Raw genomic sequence first — 22,080 nt, 5'->3', positions numbered from 1 at the left:
AGGGTCACCACCCATGTAATTAAATAGCATAACCAAAAACAACATGGAGATGAAGGGGTTTATTTAACTTATACTTCCACATCATTGCCCATCATTGAAGAAAGTCAGGACAGGAACTCAAACAGGGCAAGAGCTTGGAGGCAGGAACTGATACAGTGGCTGTGGAGGGGTGCTGCTTACTGACTTAGTCCCCATGGCTTGCTCTGACTGCTTTATTATAAGTGTCCCTGTGTAGGATGAGAAAATGGAACGCTCTTCCATGCTCATGGGCTGGTAGGATCTATATAGTAAAAATGGCCACCCTGCCAAAAGCAATCTACAGATTCAGTGCAGTCCTCATCAAAATTCCAACACAATTCTGTCTATTAGTTGGCATGTAAACAATGACAGGCTGGGTCTCAGTGCTCACCCGCAATGCTCCTCCCTTTCCCTACTACTCCTTCGTCCTTCTTGTTCCTGGAGTTTTAAGGATCAGTAGGGCTTGGTTTGTTCTTGGGAGGCTCTCCTTGTTTCCTTTGTCTTCTGTTCTCATAGCTGGCTGCTCATACCTCCATTACCACACTTAACACACTCTGCTATTAGTGGCCTAATTACTGCTGAATGGCTCAGAGCTAAGGCCTCCTTGAGCGAGTGCATATGGGCTCTCAAAGCTGAGACATCAGGGCTCCAAGGCTTACAGGTCAAAGGGAGAGCCTTACTCAACAATCTACACAGAGCAATAAGCAAGGGGGAGATAGGATGAACGAGTGAGGTCACTATAGGCCAGGATCTTGCTGTAGGCAAGAATAAATTATAGACAAAAATAACAATATCGTCAGAACATGAATACGAATACCTTCCAAAGGATCAATCCTAAAGACATTGCTTAGCCTGGAGAAAACAAGTTATTTATAAACCAGGCTTTGCAACATCTCTTTTGGAAGCTTGGCATGAAGTTGGCTTTTGGGCACACTGTACACCTGTTCAAGAAACTAAAGCTTTCATGACTTTGAAAGATCAAACCCAGATGAAGTACCACAGATGTCCCCTAGAGAGAGCCGTGAGGAGCTAAATATAACTTCTATTGAACCTCCTTTGTATTTCTTTCCATAAGAGTATCCAGAAATCTCTACTTCTTACTTCACTGCTGCAGTTTTCTTCACAATAACATCCAAATCTCCTTTCTTATTTCCCTGCAGAAAGCTGTGCTTAGAAGACACTGTACACATTTAAAGGAACAACTTCAGATTCATGCAAAGTGATTTCCTTGGGATCGGTGATAACATTTTTTTTACATTAATTTATGTTAGGGGGACAGTAATACATGTGGGGTTACCTGGGCCAAGGCAGGTGTTTGCACTTTAGAGGAAAACTTGCAGGAGTCAATTCTCCCTTTCTACCACTGGGTCCCTGGAGTCAAACTCACGTTATCAGGCTTCATGGCCAGCACCTTTCCCCACCAAGCCATCTCACTGGCCCCAGTGGCAACATTTGAAAGATGTAAAAGGGTCTGCACAAAGTCGAGTAACTTAAATAACACATCAGATAGACAGCGATGTGGGTACATTTCACTTATAGGCTGAATTGGACATAAATGTACTGACAATATTAACAGACTGTGAGTAGATAATAGACTCATTTAGAAATATTGTTTCTACTTTAATACAAACCAAATATTTCTAATTCATTTTTTCACATGAAGATCCTCAGTGTCTCCCCAACCCACAGCCATTTTCCAAATTCTTTGAAGTTCACAAGAATCTATCATTATCTGTCTTTCTTAGTTTCTGGAGGTGAGTGACCCTTTAATCTATGTTTGATTCTTTTTCTTGCAGCATCATAAGAACCCAATTCCATCATCTTAGTACTTGTTTCCCATTTTGCATAATAGCTTCATGGTTGAACTCTACAATGTGACCAACATGGAACTGTTATTAAAGCTTTTTTAAAAAATCTCAGTGTTTGTATTTTGTAGTCTTCTTTTTCTTTTTTTTCCAGATAAAATCGACCATTTAAGATGTATATACTTAAGGTATATTATGTATGTATCCATATCTCAATGTTTTAATGCACAGGTATACTGTGAGCTAATTATCACAAAAAAAGATAATTACATAATGACATTGTCTTAGTCACTATTCTATTGCTGTGAAGACACCATGACCAAGGCAACTATTATAAGACAAAGCATTTAATCAAAGGCTTGCTTATAGTTCAGCGGTTTGATCCATTATCTCCTAGTGCTATTCTGATCAACAGTATACGGAAGTAGTCTTAAGACACAAGGCTTAGCCTTAAGAAATCTATAGCCTCGGTCTTTCAATTTAGAAACCACATAACGTAGTATGAAAAGACTCAAATACCTCAAATTTTCATGTGAGAAAGAACTGAGGATTCTGACAGGCAGCCATTACTGTGAATTTCCAGGAAGCCATTTTAGGTGTCCCAGACATTCCTAGTACTCCTTTTAACCTCCAGAACCATGACACACACTCATTTGTCCTAAACAGCTAGATTTGGGGAGTCATTTAGCAATAGAAAAGCAGAGAAATTTTTATAGTCCCATGAAGGTAGAATTTGACCTTTTAAAACAATAAATAAACGGGATCAGAGAGATTAAGCAGGCTTTCCAGAGTCAGCACACCTCCTATGTGAAACAGACTAGGGAGGAAGCCAATTCTAGCATTTAAATGAGTGATTCACAGGCTCATCAGCCAAAACGGAGAGCTAGTGAGAATCAAGTTAGGGAAAAAGGCAGAGAGCATGCTGTTATTCTTTACAGTCTGGACTAAGAGCAAAGCAGACAATGGATAGAGACAAAAATGAGACAATGCGATGAATGCAGGCAGGGGAGATGGTGTACTGAGTGCAACCAAGTGAACTCAGGGAACATACCCAGCAGGCACCTGTCTCACTGCCCTCTGGGCTCCAGCATTCTTTAGAAAAATAACAGTCTTGGTGAGATTTGTAGAGAAAAGCTAGACCCGAGTGTTTTTGCAATAAATTAGTACTTCTAGTTGCCAACTCTTGTCTGTGCCCTGAACCTTTCACTCATTTGCTTCCTTCCATAAATACTTTGGGCGCCTGTGCATGAAGAGCCTGCCCCTGCCCGAGGTTCTGACGCTGCAGTGATGATTCCTCAATCTCTCCTACAGCCAAGAGCATGTTGTGCTTGCTTAGATGTCTTTCCCTAAGGGACAAAGGGAAGTCACTGAATGGGGAGTCTAGAGTAAGGCTGTAATATGATTATATTGTGTTTCAGCAAGAACACATCAGGTACATTGGAGAAAACAGAAGGAAGAAAAGTAAACTACAGACAGACGAGTTCACAGAGAATACTTGGAAATAAGAGATACCTGGGAAGTTCCCAAGGCACACACTTGCATGCTCATACACACAGGTACCCATTCATGTACAGAAACATGCATACCTACAAATATATACCAGACACAGACATGCAAAAAGGAGAAAGAAATAAAATGCCCAGGTGGCCAACTAAAATCCACTTAAAAGCCTGAGAAAGCTTGAAATGGAGTTCTAGACACAAAAATACAGAGTTTAACAGAGCTTCTTGCTGTTTGTTGGCAGCATGCCACAGCTCCTTTAAGAGAGGTTTTCCTGACTCAGCAGTAGCAAAAAAAAGTGACAATTAGAAATGCAGGCTTTCTGGGTTGTGCTGCCAGCATGACCTCTAGCCTCCTTTGGGAGACCATTTGGATGGGTTTGTGAGCAGGGTGCTTCGGCTTGCTTGATGGCAACATGGACTGGCTGTGTGTCTGGGAATGGGGCAATGTGTGTGACTCTCAGAGGCACAAGCGGCTCCAACATGCTGGACTGGGTGGGGCAACCAGGAAGTTCCATATATACACTAGTAATGCCACAGCTTAAGTTTTCAGGAAGTACTTAGCATTTTAAGAAGTGTTCCTGGACAGTAAAGAATTACAGATATACAATAGGACAGATTCAGACATAAAAGACCTCTAAATGATTCACAGTGTTGGATAAATGTATGTAGGATTGGGAGAGAGAAGAAAAAGAGCATAGAGAGTTATAAAGAAAATAAATGGTTTTAAACAAAACAAAACAAAGTCTTTAAAGAGACAGAGTACAGAAAGTCATAGATTAAAGAAGTAAAGATAATAAAATAAATATTAAAAAGTAATAGAGTAAAAATAAATAAGCCATGTAAAAGGAATATACAGAGAGTCTAGATTATCATATTATTTTGTCTTCTTTGAATTTTTTTAACTGTGAAGGAGCTAAGTACAGAGAGATATTTCATTGTATGGACTGTTAAGCTAAACCAGCATGTATAGTATAAAGGCATCTTGACTTCAGAATTTGGGTCTAAGGATATTTTGCTTTGGAAAAGAGGTTCTTCTTTTGTTTCCACAAAGGATGAGAACCTGTAAATTGCTTCTAGACTAATATGGTTTGATGGATCAAGACTCCCTGACAGGTTGCCCTGAACACTCCCCCAAAAATTACTTTACCCAACTGGTGATTGAGATGAACCTAGCTAGCACACAGGATATATCATGAAAGACCTGATTAATAACTTTCTCAAACAGCAGGAAGTAGTCTAGAGAACTATGCCCAAATTCCCAAATATTATTTATAAATGTTTCTTAACATTTAAAGGGGATATGCTATAGAGATTTTCATTGATATGGTTCTTGGTTTATTGATAAAAATTTAAGGTCAATTTTGTTATATGTCTATTTCTGCTCTTGATTAAGGCTCTGTGTTTGTGCAGCTCATTTTCAAACATTAAGAAATAAAGGTTAATAGAGAATCATCTATAATAGTCAAGCTTCTAGTCATGTTAGTTAGGTATTCTAGACATATATAGATATATTTCAGTTAGGTATTCTTCAAATCTTTCGGAAACCTTCAGAATATGGCATTTAACATGTTTTAAGAACTTAGTACTTTTCATGACAATGAGATACATCTGCTTCTGGCAGCACCAATTTACTTCAAGAGGATGATGGGCATTGAAGAGGATCCTTATGGAGTTTGTTAGCCATTTGGGCAAGAAACTGCTCTTGCCTGGACTGCTTGATAAAGTGGACATGCAGAACCCACGGAGAAATGACTGCTGAACTTGCCTAAAGGTGAGACCATTCTTTGGGGTTCCTGCTTCATGAAAGAGTCTGCTAGACATTCTGCAGGACATAGAAAAAAAGTGAATGACAAACTGCCAAGATAGGTAGAACTGTCTTTGAAATTCCATGCTTCATGGAAAAGTCTGCCAGGCTGAATATGGATACTCTACAATACAGAAGAACTTCAGGTGACTGTCCAGGCAGTGAAATGTCTCTAGAGTTTTGGAAGTTGTTTACAATGCACTTCCTGTTTACTTGGTAATATATCCTTGTGGAGTCTTTGATGGAATTGAAGAATATAGTTATAGTTTTCCTTAGTTATGACAACAGATAAAGTAGATATAAAAATTGTAGCTATAATTCTTACTTGATACCTGTTTTGTTATATGTAATTTTACTATGATAAAGTTAAAGCCTTCCTTTTTGCTTAAACATAAAAGGGAAAATGGTGTGGGAGGTCCCTCTGTCTACGTATTGCTTTTATTGGTTACTTAATAAAGAAACTGGCTTGGCCTGATAGGGTATAATTTAGATAAGCAAGAAAAACTAAAGTGAATGCTGGGAGAAAGGAAGCAGAGTCAGAGAGAAGCCATGTAGACCCGCTGGACACAGATTCTAGAAATTACCTGGCAGGTCATAGCCACGTGGTGATACACAGATTGCTAGAAATGGGTTAAATTAGGATATACATGTTATTCAATAAGAAGCTAGAGCTAATGGGCCAAGCTGTGTTTTCAATAATATAGTTTCTGTGTGATTATTTCGGGTCTGAGCTGTCAAGCATTCAGGAACCAACAAGTGTCTCTTCCTCCAACAGATAGTGAATCAGGGGACTTAATGAAGACAGTTTGCTCTCCAGGGTAAAAGTATGTTATGGAATACTAATCTATACACAATACCTTATATAATAACCTGGTTTTCTTTAGGATCATCATTCTCCATAGCATATAATAAGCAATAACAGAAATGGCAATTTTGGAAACCTACTAGATGCTATGTAACAGTCAAACTGTGATCCTTTGTGTTTTCTGCCATGAGAAATGTACCATTATTATTTACTTAATATGTAAGAGTATTAAGCCTGAGTCACTGTTTCATTAATTTGAAGAAATGCAATTATTTATGATCTGTGTACCAGTCATTATGATAAAGATACAGGGCACAATAAGAATAGCTTCACCCCATGCTTCCTAGAGATACTCAAATGGAAGACTCTAACAATGAAAATGGAGAATGACAGTAAAGGGTGACAGGCTGTCACCTCCAGAATCTAGTCCAGAGTCTGCGAGAGTGTCAAGAGATGAACTGGGGCTAAACTTAGCTCAAACACATCATAATCATCCTCTGAGAGTTAAATATTTGCTGACAGTTGGACAATGATATGCAGTTAAACTGCTTGTGCTTTGAATAAGATCCAGGATTCCCTGATTTCTGTCTCCATGATGGAAAACCCTGACTAAAGCCACTTAAAGAGGCAAGGGTTGCTTTTGGCCAACATTTCAAGTGTATCATGATGCAGAGACTTAATGGCTGGGGATTGAGGTAGGTGCTCATTGCACCTGCAGTCAGGAAGCAGAGACCAGTGAGTGCCTGTATTTGGTTCACTTTCTTTTTTTCACTTGTCTGGAAGTTAGGATTGGTCTTCCTGCCTCAATTTACCTAATTGAGAAGGTTATCATAAACATGCCCAGAGGCTAACAGCCTAGACATTCGCTCGCAGGATTGTCCAAATCCTTGTCTTCTACATGACTCTAAATCTTGCCATGTTTAAAATTGGTATTAACCACTACATACCTCTAGTGTTGAGAAAAGGGGGTCAAAAGTGGGAAGTGGGTTAGTTCATTTTGCCACCATGGCATAGTACAGCAGAATACATCCTCGCTCTCTTTCCCAAACAATGGCATTGGTGTCTGTCTGGATCATGTGAGAAGAGGTGGGTTACCAATCAACACTACTCCAGCTATTTAGACCCCCAATACTTCAAGAACTACTTCTATGGAGGAGAAGTTTGTTGATCACTTCTTTTCATGCAAACTTAATCCAACTAGCCTGGCCGTGGATATGTGGTCGTTAGGATAAGTGAGTCAGCATCTCTGAGACCTTTTCATGGTCCAAGATAAAGAACTGTAATGTGTGGCACTAAGCACGTGGGTATCCATGACTAATAGGTGAGATAGGAAGACACTGCAGATCGCTCTGTGGTTCTCAATTTCATTTCTAGCCACATGTCATTCTCTCTGAGAAAATTACTGTCAGCTTTTAGAATCATGTTTACATTTTCAATTTGAGAAAGAACTTCTTTCAGGTACTAATAAGGTATTGCTTGCCTTACTCTCAGCTATAACGTTCAAAGCACTGTAAGTAAAATATAATAAAATAATGACAAGTATTTAAGTGAGTTCATGGCTTTTGATTTTTACATGCAATCTTTCATAGTTGGCAAATACACCACAAGAAATTGTGAATCACTGAGTGTGTGGCTCATATTCCTAAGTTCTGTTTGTGTGGCAGAGAGCTGTGGGCTCTGTGATTCTGGGGGGATTTCAGAACAATTGAAATGTTTAAGAATATCCTTTTTAGGGGAGCCTTTTTAGGGTCACGGAGGGAACTCATGCACCATTGAAATACTACAGGGGACCCGTAACACAAACATCTTCAATGTCATCAAGATAAAAGAGGACACTATTTGTGGGAGCTTTCTGCACTAGTTGAGTTTCGTTATTAAAGTTACAATGCACACAGTAGGCAGACTATTACATTGATCAACTCATTAATGACTTCTATAGCCCAGGATCCCCTTTAGGTTGGCTTGCTGGATTTCAGTGGTTTAGATAAAGAGATAAATCATTTTTTGATTCTGATAAAGCTCCAGAACTTTATGAAGACTTCTAATTTATTCAGCATGTCTTATCCCAGAGAGGTGGGGACTTCGGAGTGAACTTTCAAGGAATTTTCTCAACTTGCCCATATTGCAATAAGCTTTGCTAATTTGAATAAGCAATTTTTATTGCATTTAAAATTAATGGAAAGATCAGTACTGAACCACCTTTTCCTTTCAGTGACATGGAGCCAATGGTGATTCACAGTGCACCCTTTTTGAGCTGACTGGAGTATTTGAGGGGTGAATCAAGGTTGGGATGGGAAAAAATTCGGATAACAGCATCCATGACATTTCATATATTCCATGATGTAATCCATGACTCCAGATGTGGTACCTTGACCTCCGACATCTGGTGTGCAGATGGCTTTGTTTTCTAAGGATGCCATGACTGCAGAGCGGATCTCAGTGGCATGGGATTGAAGATCGAGGTAGTCCAGCATGATACAGCTGGTTAGCAGAATGGCGACAGGATTGGCAATGTTTCTATGAGCTAAATCTTTACATATTTCCTTTGAGCCCGTCTCAAATACTGCATATACATCACCATAATTGGCTCCAGGTACCAGTCCTGACCCTCCAACCAGCCCTGTGCAGATACTGTTGATAACATTGCCGTAAAGATTGGGCATCACCATGACGTCAAACTGTTGGGGTTTGGATACCAACTGCATGGTGGTGTTGTCTATAATCATGCTCTCTAAGGTTATCTGCGGGTAGTGAGCTGCCACATCCTTACAGCACTGGAGAAAGAGCCCGTCTCCCAGTTTCATGATGTTGGCTTTGTGAACAACTGTCACCTTTTTGCGCCCCATCTTTTGCGCCAGATTAAAGGCATATTCAGCAATGCGCAGAGACTTGGTCCTTGTCACAATCTTTAGACTCTCTACTACCCCTTTCACGCTCTCATGCTCCAGGTTAGTATACTCGCCCTCTGTGTTTTCTCGAACAACTATGATGTCTATGTCCTTGTGCCGGGTCTCCACACCAGGGAAAGTCTTAAAATGGACAATACTCGCATAGAGGTCAAGGGTGGTACGAAGCTTGGTGTTGTGAGATTTGTAACTGACAGGCAGTCTGTGATCCGTTGCGATGTTGCCCTTCAGAGCGACACGGTTCCGACGGATGGCCGTAATAGCCTGGTCAACCTCCTTTGCGTTAGATGTGGAGGTCATCCATACCTCCTCAAAGTCCACCGGCACACAATTTAATCTGAATATTCTCTTGACGTGAACCATAAGCTCAGGCCCAATGCCATCTCCAGGAATCATAGTTACTGTGTGCCTTCCACCATATTTAGCTGGGGGAGGCACTGTGTGATATAAGCAGACATTTCTCCAGGGGATCAGAAGCTCAGGTACAACTGCCCTAGAATGGCCAAGAAGAGCAGGATGAAGAATTGCTTTCACGGAGCAGCTGGCTGCGGCCAACATCTTCCCTATCAGAGCTGTCCTCTTGCTCTTTCTTAGAGATAACATTCACTGGAGTTCCGAACAAGTGATTCTTTCCTGAGTCACAATTATCTCTCCCACCCCCCCTTACATTCTGTTCTATTCCATTCAATTCTAATCCAAAACCTAGACAGGGAAAGATAGGATGTCTACGCCAAAAGCTACAAACATTTTGAGATTGGGCAATAAATTCATACAACATATTATATGTGCTACGCTCTGCAAATATGATTTTTAAAATATTTTCTTTAATTTTGAAAATTTAACACATGGATACATTGTATTTTGATCATCTCTATGACCTCAGTCTTCATCCAGCTCCTGTCGGAACGACTTACCACAACTTTCTAATTCCATGTCCTAAAAACAATCAACAGCAGGCAAAAGCATCAGACACAGCTCCCATTTCTACAGGGAGGATAGTGGGCAAGGAGGACTCTTAGGAGTCCCACAAGAAGACCAAATTATACAACCATAACAAAAATACAGAGGGCCTAGTTCAGACCCATGCAGGCTCCCTGATTGATAGCTAGTCTCTGTGAACACCTGTGAGCCCAGGTAAGGTATTTCTGTGGGCTTTCTTGTGGTGTCTTTTAGCCCTCCAGCTCCTACAAATGCCCACTCCCCTGCCCACAAACCTTGCAGGATCCCAGAGCTCTATCTAACGTTCTGCTGTGGGTTTCTGCATCTGTTTCCATCAGTCACTGGATGGAGCCTCTCTGATGATGATTATGCTATGCTCCTGTCTATAAGTATAGCATATTATTTACTAGAAATCATTTCATTGACTTTTTGTTTTTGTTTGTTTGTTTGTTGCCTACTTTTGGAGCCCTTTCCTTCCTAGTGAGTTTCCTCAACCATGCTTAATATGAGAGGAAGTGCCTACTCTCATTGCAACTTGATATGCCATGTTTGGTTGAGATCCCTGGAAGGCCTGCTCTTTTCTGAAGGGCAATTGAGGAGGAGTGGATAGAGGCAAGGAAGGGACTGGGAGGAGAAGAGGGAGGGGAAACTATGGTCAGGATATAATATATGGGAGAATAAATTTTTAGAAATCAATAACCAACTGACTCTAATTAGCACTTCCCACACATGTATGGGTGAAGGGCCATCCCTTGCAGAAACATGCCAGTGGCCATATCCCTAAAGAAAAGAGACTCTTGTCCTCAAAAGCCTGTCTTCGAAAGTCCTAGGCTCTAGGGAGACCTAGTATTGTCCTGCTAAACAGTTGTGTTAACAAACTGTCTTATAAAATTGTCTGTATCCAGAGATTTGTGCCACTGATCTCAACCTCGGTCAGAGAAGCCTCTTTCTGCAGTAGATGATGATTAGGGCAGAGATTCTTGGCTGGTTAAAATGCTGAGACTAAGTGTCGCTGAGCACAGGAGAGCTGTAGACGGGATAGCTACATCAACTTCCTCCAACCTGAGGCTCAGGGGACATCAAAATATGAGTCAGAAAGACAGGAAAAGAGAAGAGTTGTGAAGTGCTGTGTTTGGAGATTTCATGACAGTTGCATACAAGATTTTAATGTTTTTAACTAGACCTTATTTTTTCAACAATTCTAGAGTCACAGCAGAATTGGAAGGGAGATAATGGTGTTGCTCCCATGCCCAAGCCATGAGACAGCCTCAGATATTCTTTCCCCTGGTCGGAATCCTGCCTGCAAATGATGCAGGCTTAGTAGCTGATGAATGAACATTGACAAACCTTTGCCACTCATAACTTACGGTTTGCTTTTGGCTTTTCTTCCAATTTTAAACCTGATATAGATTTGCACAAATATATGATACCATGTATCCATTGGTATGGTGTTAGAATCTGGTTTCTTTTTCAACACATTCTAGGAAAATCATTGGGTAAGAAATGCAATGCCTTCGAACTATCTATATACTTATGGAATGAACTTCTCTGGAGCTGAGACCCAGAAGAATATGCTTTAATAATGTTGATCCATCCTGAAATGTGAGTGACAGTGGGCTAAAAAAAATGACCCTGACAGACATTATGAGCAGGGTGAAGACAGAGATACAAAGGACAATCCTTCCAGGGATATTTAGCTCAGTATGAGGACTGGGTTAGAGCTACAGAAACTGATCATCATTCGGAACATATTTAACAGACTGGAGGAAAGATGTGTGATGTAGGAGGGTCATCTGTCTATGTATTAGCTTCATTGGTTAATAAAGAGACTGCCTTGGCCTTTTAATAGGGCAGAAAATTAGGTGGGCGGAGTAGACAGAACAGAATGCTGGGAAAAAGGCAATGAGGCAGACGCCATGATTCTTCGAACCAAGATGGATGTAGGCTAGAATATTTCCCGGTAAGCCACTACCTCATGATGCTACACAGATTATTAGTAATGGGTTAATCAAGATCTGACAGTTAGCCAATAAGAGGCTACAGATAACAGGCCAGGCAATATTTAAATGAATACAGTTTGTGTGCTGTTATTTCTGGGGCTAAGCTAGCCGTGCGGGAGCCAGGCGGGATGAAAAGCAGGCCTGCTTGCCTCCTCACTACAGATGTGCAGTCAATGGAAATGAGCCACACTGGAAGAGTGGTCCATTGGGTGAAGACAGAGGATCCAAATGAGTTCAGTTTCAGGATGCTATATCTCTGGAGTCTGAAAGACATCCACACAATGAACCCCACTGAGTGGCTTAATAACTGAGTCTGCAGACCCTGATGAGGGCTCATGGGTGATAATCTATCTTCAGGAGTCATCAGTGCATCAGAGAGTTAAATAGGAGTGTGAACAATAACCTAAAGCCAAGGATCCCAACTTTGTTTTGGTTATAATAAATGACAAATAATATTCATAGGAGATATTCCCATTAAGTTACATAATACATATACACATATACATAAATATGTGCACACATAAAGTAGTTGACCAAACAGAACAAACTCTCTCTAAACTGTTTCGTAGAAAAGAGTTATAGAAAGCAAAATTTTCCAAGTAAATGATCATGGAATCTCTTTACCGGTTTTAAACCATGTCCCTTTAAGGGAAAGAATGTACATGAAACTTTTCTAATATTAATACCATACTGAACTATACATCAAAGATACAATCTGGGTCTCTCCAGGTAATATTAGAAGAGCAGCATGCAGTAACATAGACTAAGAAAAATAATTATAATCTCAGCATCAAAATGTACAGAAATAGTTTTTCCATGTTGTCTTCCTATTAGTACAAAGAGCATAAGTGACTGAACCCCTCATTTGGATGATGGTATTGCTCCCAGTTTGGAAGCTTTAAGGGTAGCTTCACCCTAGTTTCTGTGCCATGAGGATACAGGTAAATATTCACACTTTGTTAGCATCTCTTCTTAATTAGCTATGTAGAAAAGCAAGGAACCAAACACACATATGCATCCACAGTTCATGGATTGCAGTCTTTCCGAATTATTATAACTATTTTTAACATCTTCAAGAATTTCATTCATTGTATTTTGAAAATTTTTTCATGCTCTCTCCCATCTCCTCTCAGTTCCACCACCTAAATTTGTGTCCTCATTTTTAAAAAAATCACTCAGTCTCTTTGGCCTGTATAATTTCAAGTCTGCAGACATGGGCAGAATAAGCTTTACGTTTAAGTGCTTGTGAATGGTTTACTTCTTCAATGGAATGAAGATCTACCAGTGACCACACCCTGAAGATAACTCTTCTCTCTTGGCAGCTATCGGTTACCTACCGTTTCTCAGCTAGTGGTGGGAATTTGTGCCCACCTTTCCCCTATCTGCTGGAATTTTGTCTCGCTGAGCCTGCACAGATCTTGGGTATGCTGTCACAACCATTTTCAGAACTGGAACAACCATCAATGGCACCTAAATAACATGAGATCATGGACATTTCAGGAAATCTGAGCCAATGAAATATGGCCAACCTTCCATCACAAACGATCCAGGATATAGTACTGAGATACACATGAAGCAATGTTGTATGCTATGAGAGTAACTCCAGGGTGATTTGGATTCATTGGAAAAGTGAGCCATTAATTCATAAACACTTAAAAATTGAAGCTTATGAATAAGTGCAGTGTTGTTGGGTCATCGCTGATGGTGACGCAGTAAGGTCATGCCAGTGCGGTCGAAAAGTACTTGGCTGAGAAGATATGTACAAAACGGCCTAAGAAAGAGATGATGACAATGAAGGGACTATCAGTATTTAAAGTCCTAGGGGAAGGTGACTAGAGAAGAAATACACTGCCATACTGGACATAAGGAAGAGGCCATTGTTCTCTAAGGGAACTGTCATGTCCTTGGGCAGGACAGTCAACACTGTCAGGATCCTGTAAAGAGGAAAGGATGATCAATAAGGACAACCAGGGGCTCAGTGGCAACCTCAACAAAGAAGAAAATTACTGGTTAACAATGTGGGTTTCAGAGCCCAGCATCCTGCTGCATCTGACGTCCATGTCTCTGTATGTATGTCTCTGGATGTATGTGCATGTGGAGGCAGTGGCCTTGGTTTACTTGTCTTCCTTGATAATTCTCCACCTTATATTTTATTATTTTATTTTTTTACATGTGGATGTGTGTGTGGTGGATATCATGTGTACATGCATTCTCGTGTGTATGACACTTGTATAATCAGGCACATGTGCACATGTGTGTATGTGCATGGGAAGGCCTGAGACCGATGCTGTGAGTCTCTTGCAATCACTCCCCACTTTACCTTATTCGCTAAGGTAGGCTTTCTCAATTAACTCAAGCTCATCAATATGGCAAGTCTTGCTAGCCAGTTTGCCCCAGGGGTCTGACTTACTTCAAGATCACTGCAATTACAGCCGAGCTGCCACACCCACCTAATATTTACATGGGTACTAGGGATATGAACCCCAATCTTTACCCTTGTGTGGCATGGAAGGTACCTTCCAAGTCCTCTACCTGATTTTGGAGTCTAAAGAAAACTCTCTCAGTAAACTCAAACCTCATCGTTCAAGCAAAAGGACAATCCAGCAAGCACCAGGGGTCCTCCTGTCTCTCTCTAGCTCCCTAGCAGTGAACTTACAGCTATGTACCGCCATAGCTATCTATTTACGTGGGGGCCAGAGATCTGAATGTAGGTCCTCACACGAGCACTGCAAGTACTTCCTGGACTGAGCCATCTCGCTGCTCTTACACTGTGTCTTCTTCAACCTGCAGGACCTCTTTTAGATCCTGCATCCCAGTAAGTAGAGAAGCAAGAAACAAAAGAGGATACACGGATGACGGATTGATAGGCATGCAGATCTCTTAACATCATAGTAACGGTGCTTGCTATGAAGAGAATACAAATACACAGACTTTCAAAGAGTTTGAAGCCTAGAAAGGGAGGCTAGACTTTTTATATATAATATATATACAAATTTTATAAGATATTATATATAAATATATACTTACATATTATATAAAATTATATATAATATAAACACATATATTTAATAAATAAAATAAATATATAATGTTTATATATAACATATAAATTCTATATATAAAATTTAGCACCACATATCTACTCACATTTATATATACACATATATATGGGTGTGAACAGATGTGAGTGGAGTCTCACACACACACACACACACACACACACACACACACATTATGAATAAATGTTACTACAGATGCAGTGCTTTGTGGTTCCAGCGCTGGAATGTTTGATTTATGTCCTGGAAAGGAAAGTAAGAGAGGGTCTTCAGACCAACTATGAAGAATGACTAGCAGCAGAGAAATACGGATGGAGAGAGGGACTTTCAGAAATGGAAACAAAATTAAAAGGCCTGCGGGGTACACCAAGTGTTCCTGGTTGGCTGCATTTATGTGGGAAAATAGGGACGGACAAACTGGGAAAGTAATTGGGGTCAGAAATCAGAGAGTCTTCAAAGACAAACCAATGACCGCTATGATACCCTGAGGGCAGCATGGAAGAATTCAGAAATCAAATCGAAGGGTTTTAAGGGCTATGACTTTTAAAAGGAAGGCATGCATTAGAAAGAGTAAGCAACACGGGAAGCTTCAAGGAGCATGGCGACTTGACAGCAAGCTTACCTTAATAAAGGTAGAAAATTTTAGATGCACAGAAACACAACACACACACACACACACACACACACACACACAGAGAGAGAGAGAGAGAGAGAGAGAGAGAGAGAGAGAGAGAGAGAGAGAGTTCTTCAGGTACCTTCGATGTTCCAAAAAACCTGATAATATTGCTTTTCATTTTCTCCCCCAAACAACCATAGCCAGTGTGCTCCATGTTCTCCATTGTACATTCACACAATCTTTGCACAGACCCTGCTTTTATCATTTGACAGCAACAGAAGTAAGATGCTAAGGAGATTAATAATTTCTTATAACTCCACAGAACACTGGGCCTTGGTCTCTTCACCCTGGTCTGTGTTCTTCTCCCACACACACTGTGAAGCTTTCCGCGGGTGAGCAAGAGTCACACTCACGGGCACACGCATTGCCACAGCAGAGCTACAAGCCTATAGAAAGTGTGCTGATAATCATGCAGAACTAACACTGTTGGCAAACCAGCATCTAGGTAAAGGGTCCTTCAAAGGCATGTTTTTGCACTCACCCCTCCTCAGAGACCCAATGAGGCTCTGCATTTTCTTCTCTTTCTCCTGGTGCTTAAGTTTGCATATTTGCAAGGGTCATGAGGATCACAGAGGATAAAAGTTTTGATAATTAGAAAGCAGAAAAAGGTGGCGCCTGCTGTCTCAGACATGGAAATCCAAATGCCAAGCATAGCCCAGAGAGGGGCCCCAGCTGAAGTCCATGTCAAACTGCACCCCAGAGATTAGTGGTTATCGTTTCGCTGCTCAGATCTTGAATATGAGTGAAAAGTCAAGGTGAAACACTGGTGAGAAACATCTAGAATGAAACAACTCAGCAGATGAACATTTTATGGGAGGCAGGCACAGGAACCAACTTCTCACATTATCACTAATGTCTGAAGGAGAGAAGGACAGAAGAGTCATGAAACAGAAAGAGTGTGTTCTGAAACAAGGTGGTTTGCTCGGAGAAACGAAGATGGGGGAGGAAAGAAGCAATGCCGAGATACAGAAGAGGAGAGGGCGCTGGAAGACACACGGAGAAACGTCCACATATGGAAACGAACGGAGGTGCGAAAATTAATGAGAAAATCCCGAGACTTGGCATCACTATAACGAGCGCTATAAAAGGGGTGGAAGGCAAACATGTTGAAGGCAAAGACTAAAGACTTCCCCCAAGTCTTAAATCAAGACATTTGCGCATTTGAAGTTTATGAGTGTCAAATCAAAACAGCCCACTAAGTAGCCATCAGAATGAAGGGAATTGAAACCAGTTTGTTCTGGTTTCATATCCATTGTTGTGACTTTAAAGAACTCCTGAGAAAAAGCAGTATAGCAGAAGCAAGGGTTGCTCTGGTTTACAACACCAAGCTGCAGCCCATAATTTCAGGAAAGTCAAGGCAGCTGGTTACATCACATCACAGTCAAGGGGGAGAGAGCAAACACATCCTTGCTTGCTTCCTCCTTCCATGTAGGTCTCCCTCTCTTCTTCTCTACTGAAATTGCTGTCTAAGAAATGGTACTGCCCACAATAACCTGAGTTTTCCTACATCAATTAAATATAAAGATAATCCATGACAGCCATGTCCATGGGCCAACCTACTCTAGAAAAGCATCAACTGAAACTCCCTTACCAGGTGATTCCAGGCTGTGCCAAGCCGATGGTTAAAACTGAGCAGCAGACTGAGTCACCACGGAACACAAAGGAAGGGGAACCGGAAGTACACTGGGGTTTTGAAATATCATACCCTAACTTAAAATAATGCCTTAAAAATCCCAGAGGGAAATGGGAGGCGGTGGTGGGGAGCAGGCAGAAATCTTAAATAAATAAATAAATAAATAAATCCCACAGAGAAGCTGATTTAAAGAATAAAATAATTTTTTAAATCACTAGTCTTAAATGGAGGTTAAATTAATTTAAAGACATTTACATTTTGCTCATTAGATTCCAGGTTTCTAAGCAATCCATAAATATTCAGCCAACATTATTTTTAGAGAGTCAGTCTCAAAAATATCCCACCACGCACCTCTTATTGGGTGTTTTGTCAAGCTAGAAGAGTAAAAGGAGAGATACAGTGCTGAATCCCAGAGCTCCCTTCCACAGGAAGAGACAACGGGCATCCCGTGGCATGAGCCGTGGAGTGAGCCTAGAAACCAATCAAAGTGGGGCGGGGTTTTCAGATGAAGCAGCTGATGTCTCACAGGGCATTTATTCCTCGGGTGGGAGCTTAAGAATAAATTATGATAGGTACATAGTAAATTAATCAAGAAGATGATTAATTAATGCTAAGGGGAACAAAGGGCCTTGCATGCAAGAAAATCAACGCTGCATACCCTGTAATCTGTTCATGACCACCGCATACACAGGCACAATGATGAAAACACAGAATACTGACCTAGCTAGAGAACAAAGCAATAACCAGTAGCCAAACTAACTTGTGTGAGAGAACAATCTACAAATGGTCAAATTTGGAACTATGATGGCGTATTAAGGATTGTACTGCTTTAGACACTAAGGGAACAGTGAGAGAATCTGTTAACAGATTTGAGCATGGTTGTCCTAGGGGTGGTTAAGAAGTCAAGAAGGGTTCCCAGGGCCCATTTTTACACAAAGTTTTTGAGGCAGTGAGACCTAAGAGTTGAAAGCCACAGATGCTCTGGGTTCTAATTCTGGTTGCTTCTCTTACAGCTATGGAGTCTGACCCTGACAGAGCTGCTTAGGACTCTTCCCTTATAGCTGTGATTACCAAGACTGGAGCAAACGGCTAAACCCTCTCTGCCTCAGTTGCTGCTTCTGTTAATGAGGGTAATAGCTTCCTCACAGAGATCCAGGCAGATCTCTGGGAGTTCGAGGCCAGCCTGGTCTACAAGAGCTAGTTCCAGGACAGGCACCAAAGCTACAGAGAAACCCTGTTTCAAAAAACCAAAAAAAAAAAAAAAAAAAAAAAAAAAGAATTGAATACATGCAACTTGAATGTTGCCTCGGGCATTATTACTCACACAAACAGCATTTGGAGCATCCTCAGTCAAAATAAAACTAAAATAATATGTTAGTTTACGGTATTTGAACTCAACTTGTACATGTTGACCCCAATTTATAATTTAAAAAATTCTAAGAAGACACCAGCATTGTGGTGCACTGAATACTTTGATAGTTGAGTACAGCTCAGCCTCTTAGTATCTTCATTTATTATCGATTCACACATAGAGAAAATTCCTCCACTTACAGAATGTTGGAGGCACTTTGTATCCCAATCTCCCATTACTTAACAATTTGAGAAATTGATGTAAGGTTATTAATATGTCTTCTAGAGGGAAATGAATGAACTCCTATTTGTAATTCTCTCCTTACCCAGAAAAAAACTATTTTAAGATCTGTCTTCATATTTTGTGAATACTGACTAATTTTTAATAATTCTCGAGCCTTCGTGAGCAAATGCTAAAAATTCATTCACCTAAAGAAAAAGTGAGAGGCCGTTCAACAACCTTCAAGACAAAATATCATTTCCCTCCCGCAGATGGGGCCTCTGCTGCATGCTGATTAGTTAGTGGCTGGGATGCCAGCTAGCAGAGCTCTCCTTCGCTGAATTACAGCTTGGCATGGAATGCCCGCCAGAGCACAGAAATGTTCTAACCCAAGTGATCAAGCAAAGACGAGAGCTCCACGCGGCTTTCACTCCCTGACTGTCATAGATTATGTCAAAAATAAAAGATACCAGGAACGAGCCAATAAGCCATGCGTGCATATCCACACTGCCAGCCATGACATTGCAAGTTCCTCTCCCTGTTCACAGTGACCCCTAATAAAGACATTCTCATCTGACTGAAGCCGTCTCGGGGATGGTGATCTTTCTGTTTCCTGAGGCAGCCTGGACTACTGCCTGTCAGCGATAATTACCAGTTGAACAGAGAACTTATCGCTTGCCTATTATTCTGTTAACACATCCACAATAAGAAGTAGGAAAGGAACACAGGACAGTGAAGCTTACTAGAGACGTAAGAGACAGGGTTGTGGAACTCACCGGAGTTTGAGTGTCAGGAAGAAGATTACGTAGACAGACTAAGCAACTGTTGCCAGAGGCAACCAAGATAGATCCGATTTGCAAAAATCAATTTCAGCCACATGTGGCGGAGTCGGGGTCTCCTCACACCGACAGACCTCTTGGCTGCTGCTTGATAGAAATATTTTGAAAGATTTTATGAAGACTCTGACCCTAAGCAAATGATGTCGACTCTCAGCTTTTGTGTAGGGGGAATTTACTTCTTTCTGGAGAAGCGCCGACTGCTCATCTCCAACATCAAACTTGACGGTAGAACCCTGTGGAGTCTATCAAGGAATAAGCTCAGAGGGACAGCATTCGCATGGTGAATGCTCTCCACGCAGAAGGGTGTAGAGTGTGGCGGCAGGTGCCTGTAGTCCTAGAATGCAGGAGAGTGAGGCAGTGGAACGACAAGGTTGAGATCAGCCTGGGCTAAGGAGAAAGCCAGAGGTCAGCCTGCGTGACACAGTGAGATAGCTTTACCAAAACCAAGCGGAGTTTCTCGGGGACCCCGGGTGCCATCCTCACACCTGAAGGATGGAACTAGGACTGCAGGTGGCTCTTGTGACAGTGCTCCTTCTGCATAGGTACCTCCTTCATTAGCCGTTTGTCATCTGAAGGATATTACGGGTTCCATTACCTAGCCGAGCAAGTCCATGTGGAGTAGCATGGCGAGTCCTCTGGACGCAGGCCAAGGAGCAGTACAGCTGCCTCATGTGAGAGATTCATTGTTGGCGTTTTGAGAGAGTTCTCCACATTGATTTCCATAGTGGCTACGCTCATTTGCAATCTCACCAACAGGGAGTAAGGGTGCCCACGTGCCCTCCATTCTGACTGGGGTTAGATGAAATCTCAGAGCCGTTTGGATTTGCATTTCCTTAATTGATAGGAATAATGAACAATGTCTGAGATATTTCTTAGCCATTTTTATTCTTCTTTTGAGAACTCTGTCCAAATCCTGAGCCTATGTTTTGAAAGGATCATTTTGCTTTTTGTTTTTGTTTTGTTCGGTTGTTTTCAGTGTTCTTTACACGATGTAGATTTTAATTCTCTGTCAGGTGTGTGGCTAGCAAAGATTCTCCTTCATCATTCTGTAGGCCTCCTCTTCCCCTGATGATTTCTTTGGTTGTGAAGAAGTTTTTATTTTATGGGGCCGATCCCTCTTGTCAATTGCTGGCCCGAATACTTGGGCAGATAGAGTGCTGGTCAGGAAGTCCTTCCCTACGCCAGCACATGGCGGATACTTCTTTGCTCTCTTCCGCAGCTTCAGATTTTCTGGTTTCACATGTAGGTTTTTGATCCATTCAGAGTTAGTTTTTAACATTTCGGTCAAAAGCTGTTACCTGTATTTGTATTTAGGGTTTTGATTTTGTCCCAATGGTCCACATGTCTATTTTTGTGGTTGTGCCATATTGCTTTCAATACTATCACTCGGTAAAATATGTAGAGATCTGCAACGGTAAACCCTCCAACATTGATTTATTTTATTTATTTATTTTTGCTCAGAATCCTTTTGGCTACCTTGAATCTTTTGTGGTTCCATATGAACTATAAGCAACTAAGGAATCCTGACAGGGGGAGAAAGAGTCTTCCCTGGGAGAGAGCATATCAGCTGGCTAATGATAACCAAATGGCAAGCCTTGAAAAATCTATCTGCAAGTAATATTATATGGACTGAGTAGGTTATATTTATATGCATAGATATATACATTGTGTGTGTGTGTCTTTGTGTAACAATTTAAAATAGGAAAACAGGCTAGGCATTTATAAGAAAGCAAAGGGGTAAAAGTATGTAATTATATTGTAGTGTATAAACATATAAACAACCAAGCCAATCTAAAACGAAAAGAAAAAGAATGAGGAAGAACTGAGCCAACTAATGGAATTAAAAATAGAAGTAGGGGGAGAGACAAAGAGAGAAAATGGAGGGAAGGAAGGAAGCACTAGGAGAAAAGAAAGACAGAGGAAGGAGAAAGCGGGGACAGAAAAGGGGAGAGAGAGCTCCAGTGTACAGACCTGCACCTCTGAGCCAGAAGGGAAGCTGGGGAAAGCCGTGCTGAGAAATCATTCTTTTTTGGTAGCATTTCACAGTGACTCTGCTCAGTTTGGGTTATGCACGACACTCTTAAAATAAGGCATCTGTACTACAATCCACACCCACATGTACTCTGCACACATATCCCTCTTGATTAACAACCTGATACCAGCTTGGACCCCCATCTACACCACACTGCACGCACACCCCACTCCAAACACTGGAATACGTTTCTTCCCCTACCAGCCATCCATAAAACACAGATTCCAACTCCAGCTATGTCTAGGTGTGAGGAACAGGAGGTTGATACCGCCCGAACTGGTTTTGGTACATGTGCTATAAGACAAACTAGTCTTCTAAGAGAACTTCTGTGGAGAATCCCTCATTTACCATCTTATGCCTATGCATAACTGGTGTTCACGTGATTGTAAGCATACAGTGTGCTGGTTTGTGGCATATGCTTTTAATTCTAGGAGCCAGAGGCAGCAGATCTCCCTGAGTTCCAGGCTGCCCTGCTCTACATAGTGAGTTCCAATC

At 41.2% G+C, this 22,080-nt stretch overlaps 2 protein-coding genes across 3 annotated transcripts in view; both read right to left on the bottom strand.

Annotated features, from left to right (window-relative positions):
• Positions 1–22,080, bottom strand: part of Nell1 (neural EGFL like 1) — an 821,283-nt gene that overhangs the window by 249,020 nt on the left and 550,183 nt on the right. The gene's annotated exons all lie outside the window — the stretch shown is intronic.
• Positions 8,214–9,398, bottom strand: LOC121452228 (probable isocitrate dehydrogenase [NAD] gamma 2, mitochondrial). The gene has a single exon (XM_041658174.1). The coding sequence runs from the start codon at positions 9,396–9,398 to the stop codon at positions 8,214–8,216; it is 1,185 nt and encodes a 394-aa protein (XP_041514108.1).

Source organism: Microtus oregoni, unplaced genomic scaffold (genome assembly GCF_018167655.1).
Source record: "Microtus oregoni isolate MIOR12 unplaced genomic scaffold, Mior012 000000F_ref0000247, whole genome shotgun sequence".
NCBI lineage: Eukaryota > Metazoa > Chordata > Mammalia > Rodentia > Cricetidae > Microtus > Microtus oregoni.
Note: the sequence above shows the minus strand (reverse complement) of the source record. Positions and strands in the feature narration are given on the sequence as shown.